Raw genomic sequence first — 16,402 nt, forward strand, 5'->3', positions numbered from 1 at the left:
AAGGGGTAATAAAAGTACTTCTCACTTCTCATGGCCTGAACCTCACCAGCTTGTTTGCTATATTACTATTGTTACACAGGGAGATGTGTGGCTGACAGTGATAAATTTGGAAGCTACACGAAAAATGCGATCGGCCAATGAGGTTGCCAGATCCTTGCCTGATCCACTCCACTTTTAGGCTCTGTTCCCACACAGTATATTTGCTCAGTATTTTTAAACCAAAACCAGAAGTGAATTGAAAACAGAGAAAGGCTTTGTTCCCACACTGTTAAAATTTAGGGGATGTCCACCATTTATTGGCAAATAACGGCCATTGCTTTAAAATAACGGTAATTATTTGTCATTAAATGACGGCCATCCACTCAATTTCAACAGTGTGGGAACATAGCCTTTCTGTGTTTTCAATCCACTCCTTGTTTTATTTGCAAAATACTGAGCAAAAATACTGTGTGGGAAGATAGCCTAAGGTGGGCTGAGTATCGTCCAAAGGAACATTTCTAGCAATGATCCTTTCGGATAATCAACCTGTGTGTAAGGGGGTTTAGTTGTCATTTTGCTGCTATATGAGGCCATTTGTAACTGTAAATGATCGGAATTTTAGATACACATAGTTATTGTCATAATAAAGGAGAAGTCCAGCGAAAATGTTTATTAAAGTATTGTATTGCCCCCCAAAAGTTATACAAATCACCAATATATACTTATTACGGGAAATGCTTATAAAGTGCTTTTTTTCCCGGCACTTAGTACTACATCAAGGCTTCGCTTCCTGGAAAACATGGTGATGTCACTTCGTGAATAACATGGTGATGTCACTTCCTGGATAAAATGGTGATGTCACGACCCGACTCCCAGAGCTGTACGGGCTGTGGCTGCTGGAGAGGATGATGGCAGGGGGATGCTCAGTGTCCCTCCAGTGCCCTGTGTCCCCCTGCCATCATCCTCTCCAGCAACCACAGCCCGCACAGCTCTGGGAGTCGGGGCGTGACATCACCATTTTATCCAGGAAGTGACATCACTGTGTTATACAGGAAGTGACATCACCATGTTTATCCAGGAAGTGACATCACCATGTTATCCAGGAAGTGAAGCCTTGATGTAGTAGTAAGTGCCGGGAAAAAAGCACTTTATAAACATTTCCTGTAATAAGTGTATATTGGGGATTTGTATAACTTTTGGGGGGCAATACAATACTTTAATAAAAATTTTTTGCTGGACTTCTCCTTTAATTGTTTGTTTTTTGCTTTCAGTTTCATGAAAGCGGAACTTAATCCCATGTCACATCTTTCATACAAAGATTGAACAGATTTAATTTTAATTGTTTCATCCTATTTTATCTCCCCCTTGGTAGACAGTACTAAAAGGTATCGGACAGTCACATGTTTCCTTTCTACTAATATAACACTAGGCTGAGCAGATATGTATGGGCTTGGGCACCTTCAAACTGGCATCTCTCAATCACAATGGCAATATGGTGCTGATGTCTACTAAAAACAAAAACAAACGTAATAAAATATATATAAACACAATGTAACAATTGAATCGTAACACCCTGACAATTGTGCCTCATATACGGCGGCTATACGGAACATACAGCTTAATAAAGTGAAACGATTATTGCTTACTTATTTGAAATAGAATATACTGCAAAACGCGAACTGGTCGTCCAACAACCCCCCTCCCCCCCAATTTTTTTTTTTTTCTGACTTACTACTGAAGATCGACTATAATGTTAAGAAAAATCTAAAGTGATTGAAAACGTGACTGTGGCATGGGTCTCTTTAAAAAGATTTCCTTTTTATTTTCCACAATAAAAAAAAAAAAGAAACACAAAAATGCCAGCTAGTTTTATTGTCACACAGTGCCCCCTAGCAGCAAAGGAGGGTAAAACACCACTTCAGAAACAATTTTCCTAATGTCTCTCTGGCATATACAATCCTGAGACCTCACACAATGCACTACACCTAGCTGTACTATATACAAAGAGGCTCCTCTACTGTGTCTAACAGTTGTTACTAAAAAAAATAAAAATAGATCATGGTGCAGTCCTCTAATATTTTTATTATGGCTTCTTTTGTTAGAACATTGAGGTCTGGAGGATGGGGGAGGGGAAACGTTCACTTCTGTCTTGTCCATGGCATTGGCACGTCTTGGGTATATATCTGTCATATATGAGAAAGGAGATATATATATATATATATATATATATCCTTCCTATTTTGTATTCTATGTCTATGTATCTATCCATCCCATATCACCTGTGTATGTATGTTGGATGTATTTATGTATGTATCTATCTATCTATCTATCTATCTATTTAATATCATCTATCTCCTATCATCTATATATCTATCTTCTATCTATCTATCTATCTATTTATTTAATATCATCTAGATAGATAGATAGATAGATAGATAGATAGATAGATAGGAGATAGATAGATAGATAGATAGATAGATAGAAGATAGATAGATAGATAGATAGGAGATAGATAGATAGATAGGAGATAGATAGATAGATAGATAGATAGATAGATAGGAGATAGATAGATAGATAGATAGATAGATAGAAGATAGATAGATATACATACATGGCTCTATTTCTCTTTCATCTACCAATCTATCTCATAACATCTATCTATCCATCTCCTTCCTATCTATCTATCTATCTATCTATCTCCTATCTATCTATCTATCTATCTATCTCTCCCATATCGTCTATCTATCTGTCTATCTTTTATCTATGTCATATGATCTATCTATTTCTCTCTCCCATATCATCCATCCATCTATCTATCTATCTATCTATCTATGAGGAAAATAGATAGATAGATACATAGATAGATACATAGATACATAAATAAATAAATAAATAGATATGGCTCTATTTCTCTCTCATCTATCTCTCCCATATCATCTATCTATCTACACTCACCGGCCACTTTATTAGGTACACCATGCTAGTAACGGGTTGGACCCCCTTTTGCCTTCAGAACTGCCTCAATTCTTCGTGGCATAGATACAACAAGGTGCTGGAAGCTTCCTCAGAGATTTTGGTCCATATTGACATGATGGCATCACACAGTTGCCGCAGATTTGTCGGCTGCACATCCATGATGCGAATCTCCCGTTCCACCACATCCCAAAGATGCTCTATTGGATTGAGATCTGGTGACTGTGGAGGCCATTTGAGTACAGTGAACTCATTGTCATGTTCAAGAAACCAGTCTGAGATGATTCTAGCTTTATGACATGGCGCATTATCCTGCTGAAAGTAGCCATCAGATGTTGGGTACATTGTGGTCATAAAGGGATGGACATGGTCAGCAACAATACTCAGGTAGGCTGTGGTGTTGCAACGATGCTCAATTGGTACCAAGGGGCCCAAAGAGTGCCAAGAAAATATTCCCCACACCATGACACCACCACCACCAGCCTGAACCGTTGATACAAGGCAGGATGGATCCATGCTTTCATGTTGTTGGCGCCAAATTCTGACCCTACCATCCGAATGTCGCAGCAGAAATAGAGACTCATCAGAACAGGCAACGTTTTTCCAATCTTCTACTGTCCAATTTCGATGAGCTTGTGCAAATTGTAGCCTCAGTTTCCTGTTCTTAGCTGAAAGGAGTGGCACCCGGTGTGGTCTTCTGCTGCTGTAGCCCATCTGCCTCAAAGTTGGACGTACTGTGCGTTCAGAGATGCTCTTCTGCCTACCTTGGTTGTAACGGTTGGCTATTTGAGTCACTGTTGCCTTTCTATCAGCTCGAACCAGTCTGCCCATTCTCCTCTGACCTCTGGCATCAACAAGGCATTTCCGCCCACAGAACTGCCGCTCACTGGATGTTTTTTCTTTTTCGGACCATTCTCTGTAAACCCTAGAGATGGTTGTGCGTGAAAATCCCAGTAGATCAGCAGTTTCTGAAATACTCAGACCAGCCCTTCTGGCACCAACAACCATGCCACGTTCAAAGGCACTCAAATCACCTTTCTTCCCCATACTGATGCTCGGTTTGAACTGCAGGAGATAGGCATGTAGACATGGTCAAGAAAAAGTGCACTGAGTTGCCGCCATGTGATTGGCTGATTAGAAATTAAGTGGTAACGTGCAGTTGGACAGGTGTACCTAATAAAGTGGCCGGTGAGTGTATCTATCTATTTCCTATCTATCTATCTATCTCTCCCATATCGTCTATCTATCTGTCTATCTTTTATCTATGTCATATGATCTATCTATTTCTCTCTCCCATATCATATATCTATCTATCTAGGAGGAAGATAGATAGATAGATAGATAGATACATAAATAAATAGATATGGCTCTATTTCTCTCTCATCTATCTCTCCCATATCATCTATCTATCCATCTTCTATCTATCTATCTATCTATCTATTATTATCATCTTCTATCTATCTATCTATCTATCTATCTATCTATCTCTCTCCCATATCATCTATCTATCTAGGAGGAAAATAGATAGATAGATAGATACATAAATAAATAAATAAATAAATAAATAAATAAATAAATAGATATGGCTCTATTTCTCTCTCATCTATCTCTCCCATATCATCTATCTATCTATCTATCTATCTATCTATCTATCTCCTATTATCTATCTATCTATCTCCTATTATCTATCTATCTATCTATCTATCTATCTATCTATCTATCTATCATCTATCTATCTATCTCCTATTATCTATCTATCTATCTATCTATCTATCTATCTATCTATCTATCTATTATTATCATCTATCTATCTATCTCCTATAATCTATCTATCTATCTCCTATCTATCTATCTATCTATCTATCTATCTATCTATCTATCTATCTATCTCCTATTATCTATCTATCTATCTATCTATCTATCTATCTATCTATCTATCTATCTATCTATCCATCTATCTATCTATCTATCAAAATTATTTTAGTCTAACAAACAGTCAAGGAAACTGAAAAGCATTGTGGTCCTCATCAGCCGGACAGTGATACAGATCAGCACTGGTCTCAGCTGGTGTCGGACACGTACTTCCTTATGCTCTTTCTGTATCTGTGCTCGCTGACCTATAACAGGGTGTAAATTGGATGCATCTAAAGGCTCGGCAGCTGGAATGAGGAGCATGCAGCCAATACCCTACATCAAACCAGGTTTTGATGCTTTTTTCCCATCCACTGTAAGCTTAATCTATTCTGTTACAAAAAAACATGTTACGGATGTTCGTTACAGCTCTTATTGATAGGAAAAAAGCAGCAGACAATGGCTGGAAATAATAATAGAGAATGTCTACAACAGAGAATGGAAACCTTAATCCTGCAAATGGTAAGACAAGGTGGTGGAAATGGACAAAGAAAAATTAAAGGGGTACACCGGTGATTTTTCTTTCAGATTAACTGGTCTTAGAAAGTTATAGAGATTTGAAATTTTACTTCTCAAGTCTTCCCAAACGTATCAGCTGCTGTTTGTCCTGCAGGAAGTGGTGTTTTCTTCCCAGTCTGACACAGTGCTCTCTGCTGCCACCTCTGTCCAGAGTAGGAGAGGTTTTCTATGGGGATTTGCTGCTGCTCTGCACAGTTCCTGTTTTGGACAGAGGTGGAGGCAGAGAGCACTGTGTTACCCTGAAAAGAAAACACCATTTCCTGCAGGATATACAGCAGCTAATAAATACTGGAAGACTTTAGATTTTTAAATAGAAGTAAATTACAAATCTATACGAATTTCTGAAACCAGTTGATTTGAAAGAAAAATATTTTTGCTGGAGAACTCCTTTAAGTGTAGGTGTACATAGAATGACTTACAGTAACACATTGTTAGTGGACAGGTGCCATTCTAGGCCCAGCCACAAAATTTGTACTCTGGGACACTAGAGCCTCGTATATAGAGAGCTATAAGAAGAAATTATAACAAAGTTGGGATCAGGACTTCAACTTGTTAGCAGTAAACGGCAGAACAGTTACTGTACATTAACAGCGGGATGCATTAGAGTGTCAGATATATAATCTTATACATATCCCATACAGTGGCCATATCCCATACATAAACAACCAAAACACCTAAAATAAGAAGAATGGCAATGCTGAAGCTAATTGTGTCTATCAGCACTCACCTCAGTAGGTGGATGTGCACATTATTATATAGTTTGAACACCAGGTGGCACTATTCTATCTAAGCAAAGGGTGAAGATGAGTCACTGGATCATTTGTTAACAGCATGTAAATGGCAGACATTGTTCATTGGTGGGGGGACCTCTTAAAGATTATTATTATTGGTATTTGTAACCTATTCACAAAGATCTGATAATTATTTAAACAAGGGTAATATCTAAAGACCAATCTATGAAGAAAGCGGCACTGTCAAGAACGCATAACACCAACTACCATGGAGGTATTCCAGTAAGTAGATAAAGATGATCAGCAGCACTCACCGTGCGGTAAAACTTGGGTCTACATGGCAGACAATACACAAAGCAAGAGTGTCCCACTGAAGGCAATGGGCTGTTTCGCGCTTTCTCAAGCCTAGTGTCATTAGGTTTGAGAAGGCAGTTTCGCACCTGCATGCTTTCTCCAACCTAGTAAAGGCAGGAGTGTCCCTTCATTGGGACACTCCTGCTTTGTTATTGTCTGCCATGTAATTGGATTTGTTTATTAATAAAGACTCAAGTTTTACCGCATGGTGAGTGCAGATGATGATCTTTACTTACTGGATTACTTGCATTGCTACACAGTGAAGCACCAAGGGGTCACAACTCTATAACTCCTAGTTTGGTAGTGTTGGATCCATTTAGTCTTTTACATTACATTTTGTTGTCTGGAACCACGGAAGTATGTCTTATTGGGTAAATCTATAAAGTAGCACTACTCCATCACACATGTGAGTAAGGTACATTGTGCAGTAAATTTATACTGGAAGAGAGTGCGCTCATTGTAGCATATATAATATTAAATGAATAATAATATATAAAAAAATAAATTAGCATTACATATCATAATTATATACAGTGGTACCTCGGTTTAAGAGTAACTTGGATTGAAAGCGTTTTTCAAGAAGAGCTCACAGTTTTTTAAAATTGTAACTTGGTTTAAGAGCATAGCTTTGGTTTAAGAGCCCCCTGTACTGGGTGGGGCAGGGGAGGGGCATGGTCTGCACAGCGGGGTCTACAGCACTGTACTCGGACCCAGGAAGTCTCTCTTACCTTCCAAATCATAGTAAATCCACTTCAGGCTGGGGCTTGCATCAGGGGACAGGACTGTGGCTATAATCTGCCTGCACTTACACTCAGCCATTCACACTGCTGTTTAGAAAAAATTCTGTCACAGTCCTTCTGCACAGCTTTGTGATTCTCCCTTTCTGATTGGTCCATGCTGAACACAGACTCCTCCCCTTCTTCATTGCTGTCATGTGACCACACAGATCTCTGACAGCAGCCCTGCTTCTCTATTCTAGCCTGTTGTACTATGCTTCTGCATTATGGGAATTTGCAGTTCCATCCTGAATCTGCAAACTGCTGCTTTGCTTCTATTTTTTACGTTTATGCCCTTACTATACATTATACTTTACATGCTGATTGCTATACTGTACAGTAACATAATATCACATATTCAGCCATTTCTGAATGTTTGTTTCATTTATTTTAGATGTTATTCAGAATAAGAAAATATATATTTTTGGTTTGGGGTATGGAACCAATTTTCTGCATTTCAATGATTTCTTATGGGAAAATTTGCTTTGATTTAAGAGCGATTTGGATTACAAGCACCGTCCCAGAACAAATTATGCTCTTAATCCAAGGCACTACTGTACAAGTATAATAAGATACTGGTTTTCTAGCACACAGGCAGGTCAGCATACGGCACGGAGGAGGTTTGCAGCTGTAGACACATTCTGTATTCCGAGAGCTTCTTACTGACCCCGAGCAAGTGTAAGGTTGCCAGGAAACGCAATCCTTCCTGCAGTGAGACACTGCGTTAGGGTGATGAAAGATTAATCAGGTTTTACTGATACCGGATTACAGCTCAAGCACGAAAATCAAGTTCAGGCCCTATTATCGGCTTGCTGATAGGTTACCATGACCAGACACAGACCATCTTGTTTGAGTAGAAAACAATCTTCTTTATATTAGCGCATTTTCTGCAGCAGCAGGTTGCACAAGAACCCTGAAAAGCTGAATTGCAATAACGTATGTGTGATCACATTACTACGATGCGGGGATGATGCCCCCCTTGCCTTAATTCTAGAAATACACTGCAAAGTAGGGAATAAGGTTTCACATCACACCTACATAGCAGCACCCCAGTCACCGGCAAATCCGCCAAAGAATGTTTTGAATGTTAGAGTCATATTTAGACCACAAAAAAAAAAAAAAAAAAAAGATGAATTTGTTTTGTTTTCACATTTTAGATGAAATTCTAAATAAAATCAATTATTTTATGCATTAATTGCTATCAACATTATAGATTATAAAGAAAAATTGTTCTTTATAAGTGCATTTTATATTGTATATTATTATAAAGCTAAATGTTGGAGATCTGACCACTGGAAGATGAGTGAATCGATTAGTTTGAAATGCGCTCCGCTCATCAAGGCGCCGGCCTTACATCGCTGTTCCGATCCCTGGCGCTCCACCCCGGGTGCCAAGGAAAATCTGGATCCAATCCTGGGAAACTGGGAGGAGTGGCAGGGAGCGGGGTAGGGCAAGGTCAGCGGCTTGATGAGCGGAGCGCAGACCAAACGAAGTGCTTTGATTCATTTAGATTAACGATTGGCTCATCTCTAATCAAGGCCCCAATTTTTAAGGGTTTTAAAGCAAAACTGTAACCCCCTAACCACTTACAATGCTGGTGGCACCATTGGATAGATATCAATTAAAGCATGCAGAACATAACTTTGTTGCCTGTATTTTCATGAGAAAACAGGGTTGCAGAAGATTTCATGCTGCTAGTTCTGCAGCGAAATGCACTGCGATCCTGTGCCCTGCATACTTGCAGCAAATTTTTCTTTCTGCTGAGAGTATGTAAAGCCCCGCCCCCTTAACACATCGCTGCCTGGCTGTCTGGTGAGTACTTTAAGGGCCCTACTACACGGGACGATTATCGTGCGAAAAATTGTTATATCGTTCGAATTTAAACGATAATTGTTCTGTGTAATTGCAGGCAACGAAAAATCGTACGTATGCCGTTGATCGTAGATCTGAACCTAAAATTATTGCTAATCGTTCGCTGTAATTCCACGTTCGTTCGCTGACCTGTTCCCTGTTTATAGTCCATTCCTGGCTTTGGCTTCAAAGATCTGTCAGATAAATCTCTCTGTGTAAACGCACCATTAGAGTTAGGGTCCTATTCCACGGACCGATTGGGGGCCGATCAATAATGTAAACGAGCACCGATCTGCTAGATCGGTGCTCGTTTCCTGGGCCTATTACACGGCCCGATAATTGTTTAGCGAGGGCTGCAGGGACATCATACATTACCTAGCATGTTGCAGGTCTTCTCCGGCGCTCCTTCTTCCTCGTGGTCCTGCGCGCAGCAGCAGCTTCGGTGCGGCCTGTCTGAGCTGACAGACCACTCAGCCAATCACTGGCCGCGGCGGTCCTGGCCAGTGATTGGCTGAGCGGTCTGTCAGCTAAGACAGGCTGCACCAAAGCTGCTGCTGCGCGCGGGACCGGGAGGAAGAAGGAGCGCAGGAAAAGCCCTGCAACATGCTAGGTAATGTATGCGGCTTCTGAAACCGTCGGTCCCACACCGCTATTCCACGCAGTGACGCGCGGTCGGTGCCCAATGATTTTAGGGTGGAACCTAAATAAACGATCAGCCGATGACACGATCATCTTTGTCTTTATTCCATAGAGCGATAAACGTCCGAATCGGGCCGATTCGGATGATTGTCGCTCCGTGGAATAGGTCCCTTAGAAAAAAAAGAGTCAGGCTCCACAGAGATCCACTATAAGTACTAACACAGACAAAAACAAAAAAACAGGCAGAGCGCCTGATCGGGTAGTATGCTCAGGACCACGGTAAGGCAATAAGGCGACACTGATTGAAGGCTCACCTTTAGAACTCCAGCTCTTTTTTTCCAACTCAGAGAGAGGAGTAGGCAGGGGTCGGGGAGTTCTTTAGTGAGTATAAAAATTTATATTGTGATGTCAATATGGGTATGCCCCAGGGATACCCCACAGATTAAAAGCAATGGGAAGGCTTTAGGTTTATAGGTTGTGAATCAAATACTATTGCATAACTTAAAGATTGCTGTATATTTAACAAATCTTCAGGCTTAAAATGAGTAAAAAATACTGTGATTTATATACATAAAAACAATTGGTATAAATATTTTTTGTTTTATTTATTCTTAGGCTGTATAATCTGGGGGGGCGGGAGAAAATCTGCTAGGTGTGATTAATGTTTTCAAGATAATGCTGATTTAGAGCAGGAATGGGGGCTTAATAGTAACTATTGGATGCGCATTGTAACAACCATCTATTAATGGAAAAGACAAGGCCCCACCTAAGTGAGATGGATGCTGATATAGTAAAATTAACAATCCTCATTTTTATGACTCCTTGAGTTATAGTTATAGAGGGTGATAGCAATATTCCATCCTTGTATAAATGGTCATTAAATATTTCAGAAAGGTATTAAATTAAGATGTTATTGTCATATATGGGTACAACATAAAAAAAGAAGGATAATGCTACAATTTCTGAGGACCCCCCCATCCCTTCCCCCACCCCATCCACAGCTAAAGGAGGGTGGATTGATACTATGTTGTACTATAGTATATATGCAATGTCCTATGAGTTATTTGCTCTAACATTAAATAAAGAATAAATAAGGGGAACCACTTGCCATGTGCCTGTCAGTGGCCGGCCCCCAGCACTGCCGGAGCAAGCAGTGGCCGTTCCCCTGGCAACTCTGGCAGCGTCCTTGGCAAACAGCCTGGCCGGCAGGGAGCGTGCCGATGAGGTCCCTGACGACCAGCCCAGCTGGTTGTTGGGGGCGTAGCGGAGCTTCCTTTTCATGTAGCCACGTAAAAACCGGATGCGGTTTTTTTCTTTTTTTATAATGGAAGTCAATGGAAAAACAGATGCACACATTTTTTGCAAAAAACTGATTGCAAAAACGTAGTGTGAACCCAGCCTAAGGGAGATCTCAGCAGGTTAGGTTTCCCTTTCTGATGTTGTTTTACATAGATACATTGCCATTTTGCTACCAAGAAGAATACAATCAAAAGCTAGTGGCCAACTCTCTAGAATGAAAAGAAAGTCAAAAATACCCTGACAAGTTAAGGGTTTATGTGAAAATTAGAACCCCCTACATGGCACTTGTCCACAATAGTATTTGCTTTCAAAGCACAATTTGCTAGAACAAGATAATAGAATTGAATTGAATAGAATTCAGTGCAGCTATGATGACAGGAAACAGGCCGATTCCGTCATTCCAGAAAAAAAAAGGTAAAATCAATAATACTTCTGCTTAATGATTAGGGATCGGTCTAGAACATAACCCTGACATCTGATTACATCAGCACAACTGATTGCACTCAGCAACACTTCAAGGGAGAATTATGGCAGAAATTATAGCTGTTTAGTATCTAGAAAAAAAGATTAAGAAAAATTATGGCCTTGACAAAATTACAGCCATTTTACGGCAATCAGTAAAAGCAGAGAGCAATGTACAGCTCCAACACACCGAGACCCTTTCTGGCTGAACGGGGTCCTGTGACTGTAATCTGGTTTAAAACGCCTCATTCAATTTCACATGAGAAGAACGCTCAAGATACTAGTCCTGTATGGGATTGGATGGATGGATGGACGGATGGATGGATGGATGGATAGATGGATGGATGGATGGATGGATGGATGGATGGATGGATAGATAGATAGATAGATAGTGAGTGACATCAGGGCTCTGCAGCTTCGGGTGGCACTCCAGGTCCGTGCACCAGTGTGGAATCCCTTACCTACCTGCAGCTTCCAGACCCGGCATTCATTTAGCTTCATACAGCTTCTTGACCATCACTGTTACCTTGGTGATGGTAAACAGTACAGCCTCCTAAGTCATCAGCGATCTGCCGGCCCCGGGGGCGGTAGTATGCGGACGCATGCGCATTGTCATCTGCCCCACGCCGAACAAGGACGCTGATGTTTAGTCAATGTGCTTCATATGCCTCCATTACAATTACCCTTTATGCTGATTCACCTGTGGTGAGTGCCCCCTGACCTCCACACTACTTACTATGGACTATTATATGCTCCTTCCATTATCGAGCTTATGAGCACTGTGCACTTTATACAGCACATCGCCACTAGACACTATGCTCTCTACACTTTACAGATCTATATGAGCATGTATATGCCTTATTTGTTTCTAGCACTTTATTTTATATCATATTTTACTCACTTGTTTTTATATGTAAATGACTGTATGACATCACTTATTATGCTAATGTGTTAGCTATATAATGACATCACTGAGACACTCCCACTATGCTTTATAATGACCCTGTGAGAGGGTCGAAACGTCGCATCTCTATTTTTTGTACCCTTGTGTAAATAAACCACATTTTTTTTTCACGTATGCTGGCGTGCTGCAGAATATCTGTACATAGATAGATAGATAAATCGGAGATATATAGATAGATAGGAGACAGATAGATAGATAGATAGATAGATAGATAGATAGATAGATATGGTGAAAATGGTGATATGTCATCACCGAAACGTTGCGTCTGTTGGATTGCTGCACCTATGATTTAAATAAACCACAAAGCTTTACGACCTCGGTGTGCTGCGGATTCTCTGCTTATATGTGAAAAACGGTCTGAAGCCAGGACCCTGACCGCCGGCACCCATACCTACATTGCTGTGCTGCTCACTTTCTTTCTATAGATAGATAGATAGATATGATAAAATACAGACCGCCAGTAATCCAGACAGCCATATCCAAGCTCTTTAACATTGTGATGAGTGCCAGCTTCTTCCCCCAAAGCTGGAACGACGACCTAATAACTCCAATACACAAGAGTGGAGACAGGTACGACCCGGCCAACTACAGAGGTATATGCATCAGCAGCATATAAAATTCTTTAATAGTATCCTGGGAAAACTCTTTAATAGTGTCCTAAATAAGAGGATCCTCAGCTTCCTCAACGAGCACGACGTTCTCAGCAAGAGCCAAGCAGGGTTCATGCCAAATCACTGCACCACCGACCACATCTTCACCCTGCAGCAACTCATCAAGAGCCACGTCCATGATACAAAGCACGGAAAGATCTATGCCTGATTTGTATACTTCAAAAAGGCCTTTGACTCAGTGTGGCACCTGGGCCTATTCCTGAAACTTCTGGAGAGTGGAATAGGAGGGAAGACATACGATGTCATCAGAAGCTCGTACACCAAGAACAGATGCAGCGTGAGGGTGAATAGAAAGAACAGCGTATTTCCGGCAGAGACGAGGAGTCAGACAGGGCTGCAGCCTCAGTCCTACTCTCTTTAACATCTACATCAATGAGCTGGCAGCAGCCCTTGAGTCCTCCTTGGCACCAGGCCTCACCCTCCATGACACCCAGGTCAAATTTCTCTTGTATGCAGATGACCTTCTCCTACTATCACCAACAGAGAAAGGTCTCTGGACCAGCTGCTCATCCTGGAGAAATTCAGCACTGCGTGGGTTCTGCCAATCAACCCAAAGAAAACCAACGTCATGGTGTTCCAGAAACCAACCGGGCCTCTTACCTTCCTGCTGCACAACCGCCCACTCGCAGAAACAGACCGGTACACTTACCTGGGCCTGCAAATCAGCCAATTGGGGAGCTTCAAACAAGCCACAGAAATCCTGAAGGACAAAGCCTGCCGAACCTTCTATGCCATAAGAAGGCGCTTCTACCATCTTAGACCACCAGTGACCGTGTGGCTGAGAATATTTGACACCATCATTGCCCCAATCCTTCTGTACAGCAGTGAAGTCTTGGCCCCCGATATATACCCAGACTGGTCAAAGTGGGACTCTTGACCCACAGAAGTCTTCCACCTGGAATTCTGTAAATATCTTCTTCGGGTCCATCGGAGCATTTCAAACAGCGAGCAGAACAGAGCTGGGCAGGTTCCCGCTATACTTTTCTGTCCACAAGAAGGCGCTATCATTTAGGGCCCACCTACAAAGAAGCAGTCCCAGCTCCTACCACCACAAAGCCTTCCTGCACCAAAAAAAAAACAGGAAAACAAAGCCCCCAGGAACAAGTCACCCAAACCCAACCTGACCAAGCCGCCAACCAGCACATCATTACGAAAAGCCAAATCCAGAAAACAATAGACAAGGGCAAAGAGGATTACATCAGTGTCTGGAGGAACGACATCAGAGAATCCCAGAAACTGACCATATACCAGAGACTACAGAGGGATTACAGACTGGCCCCATATCTGAAGAAACTATCCAACCCAAGAGACTGGAAAACCCTGAGCCGCTTCAGGCTGAGTGCCCACAACCTGGCCATTGAAACTGGGCGTCACCAACAGACATACAAGCCCAGGGAGAGCAGACTGAGCCAGCAGTGCGACCAGGAGGCTGTGGAGGATGAGGCCCACTTTCTGCTACACTGTTTCAAATACTCAGCAGTGAGGGACACACACTATAGGAGACTCTCCAATCTCTTCCCAGGTTTCTCCACCTTGGAAGAGGAAGAGAGATTCCCCATCCTGCTGGTGGAAGAAGAGAACACAGCAACTATAGCGGCACAATATGTCACTGCCTGCTATAGACTGAGAGGAGCGTGATATGCCATGGACTCCAATACCCCGACCCCCTATATTATACCACAGACTTCTGTCCCTACCTTCCATCTCTACCCATCTTCTCTACTCATCCCCCAAAAATCTCCTGTTTGCTTTGGCAATGCTAATATGTTATTTAGACCTGCCAATAAAGCTGATTTGATTTGATAGGAGATAGATAGATATCAGAAAGGTAGACTAATCCTCTAGATAAGGTAGACTAATCCTCTAGATAACGTAAATGCAGTATATTTTTATAAGCACTTTTAGGATATATATACCCTGAACAACCATAATATTAAAGGGAAATTATCAGCAGGTTAAAAGCATCTAACCTACTGAAATGTCAATAAAGAGCACAGGGCGCTGAGGATGAAGGTGGGTTTTCTTACCTTCACCCTAGTCCCCATTTTCGGGATATTAGCAGTTTATTCAATATGCTAATGAGGTGTTTGGGTGCACTGGGGGTGGAGCCACCGACCTCAGTGCACTGATCCACCTTGTTCATATATTTAATTTAATTAAAAACATTCTTTTATTTGGGCCTTGAATAGCATCAAAGATGTGGGAGCCTAGGGTTCCCTGAGCCCCAAGCCCCACCACGACTCACTATGCTGAATGCTGCTGCTTATGCAACGGGGTGGGCATATAGCACAGGGAGGCGTAATGGTGCTAGGGACCATGAGATCCTAGGCCCCTGCCTCCTGGACACTATTCACAGCCCCAAAAAACACAGACACAAGAAACACTATTATGATTTTATTAATATCTAATGAAATGGTGGTGCCAATTCGATAGGTGGCCAGTGGCCAGACTGAGATTTCTCCTCTTTTCAAATCCATTCCTGGCTTTGGCTTCAAATCTTTGGCAGATAATCTGTCAGATAATCTTTCTGTGTAAATGGACTCTTACACGGAGCGATAATCTGACTAATCGGCCTATCGGATTATTTCTATGGGGATTTGCTACTACTCTGGACAGTTCTTGTCTCAGACAGAGGTGGCAGCAGAGAGCACTGTGCCAGACTGGAAAGAATACACCACTTCCTGCAGGACATAAGGCAGCTGATAAGTATTGGAAGACTTGAGATTTTTAAATAGAAGTAAATTACAAATCTATATAACGCCAGATAATCCCTTTAAGTACTTTAAGCTGAATTTCAATTGCAATATTTTATACTTTATTTTTCAATACAGTTTCAATAACTGTATCCAACAGTAATATCACATTACCATTTGCACAAATATGGCAGATAGATAGAAGGACAGACCCGCTGCTTTCACAGCACAGTGCATATGCCTTTAGTACTTACGTCTGGAATGAAGCCAATTTCATTGAGGTGGTTACTCAGTTCTGGGTCATGAAATGCAATCATCTGGGAAAAAACAGTCAGGTACTCTGAAATGAGAGCAGAACCACAGATTGGAGTGATCAGAGATGTGAAGAACTACTCTGCTACCGTCTCACATAGCGACATTAAGCAATTAGAACCTCTATGTAACAGTTTACAGATTTCTATACGGAAAATCTTCTTCATATATGTGACCGGGGCTCCAGAAACAGAACAAACTTTCCTAGATGAAAACAACTTATTGTCAGGATTTTATGGAATTATTCCAATGGCATAGCTTTAGTTTA

The 16,402-nt window shown here is 41.4% G+C and overlaps 2 protein-coding genes across 2 annotated transcripts in view; one reads left to right on the forward strand and one right to left on the reverse strand.

Moving 5' to 3' along the window:
* The window catches only part of AIMP1 (aminoacyl tRNA synthetase complex interacting multifunctional protein 1), a 433,090-nt gene that overhangs the window by 273,510 nt on the left and 143,178 nt on the right, over positions 1–16,402 (forward strand). The gene's annotated exons all lie outside the window — the stretch shown is intronic.
* The window catches only part of TBCK (TBC1 domain containing kinase), a 205,743-nt gene that overhangs the window by 100,949 nt on the left and 88,392 nt on the right, over positions 1–16,402 (reverse strand). The window contains exon 20 of the mRNA XM_069978417.1: positions 16,077–16,162. Coding sequence (XP_069834518.1) covers positions 16,077–16,162 — 86 coding nt within the window. The remainder of the gene's footprint in view (positions 1–16,076; positions 16,163–16,402) is intronic.

This window comes from Dendropsophus ebraccatus, chromosome 7 (assembly GCF_027789765.1).
Source record: "Dendropsophus ebraccatus isolate aDenEbr1 chromosome 7, aDenEbr1.pat, whole genome shotgun sequence".
NCBI lineage: Eukaryota > Metazoa > Chordata > Amphibia > Anura > Hylidae > Dendropsophus > Dendropsophus ebraccatus.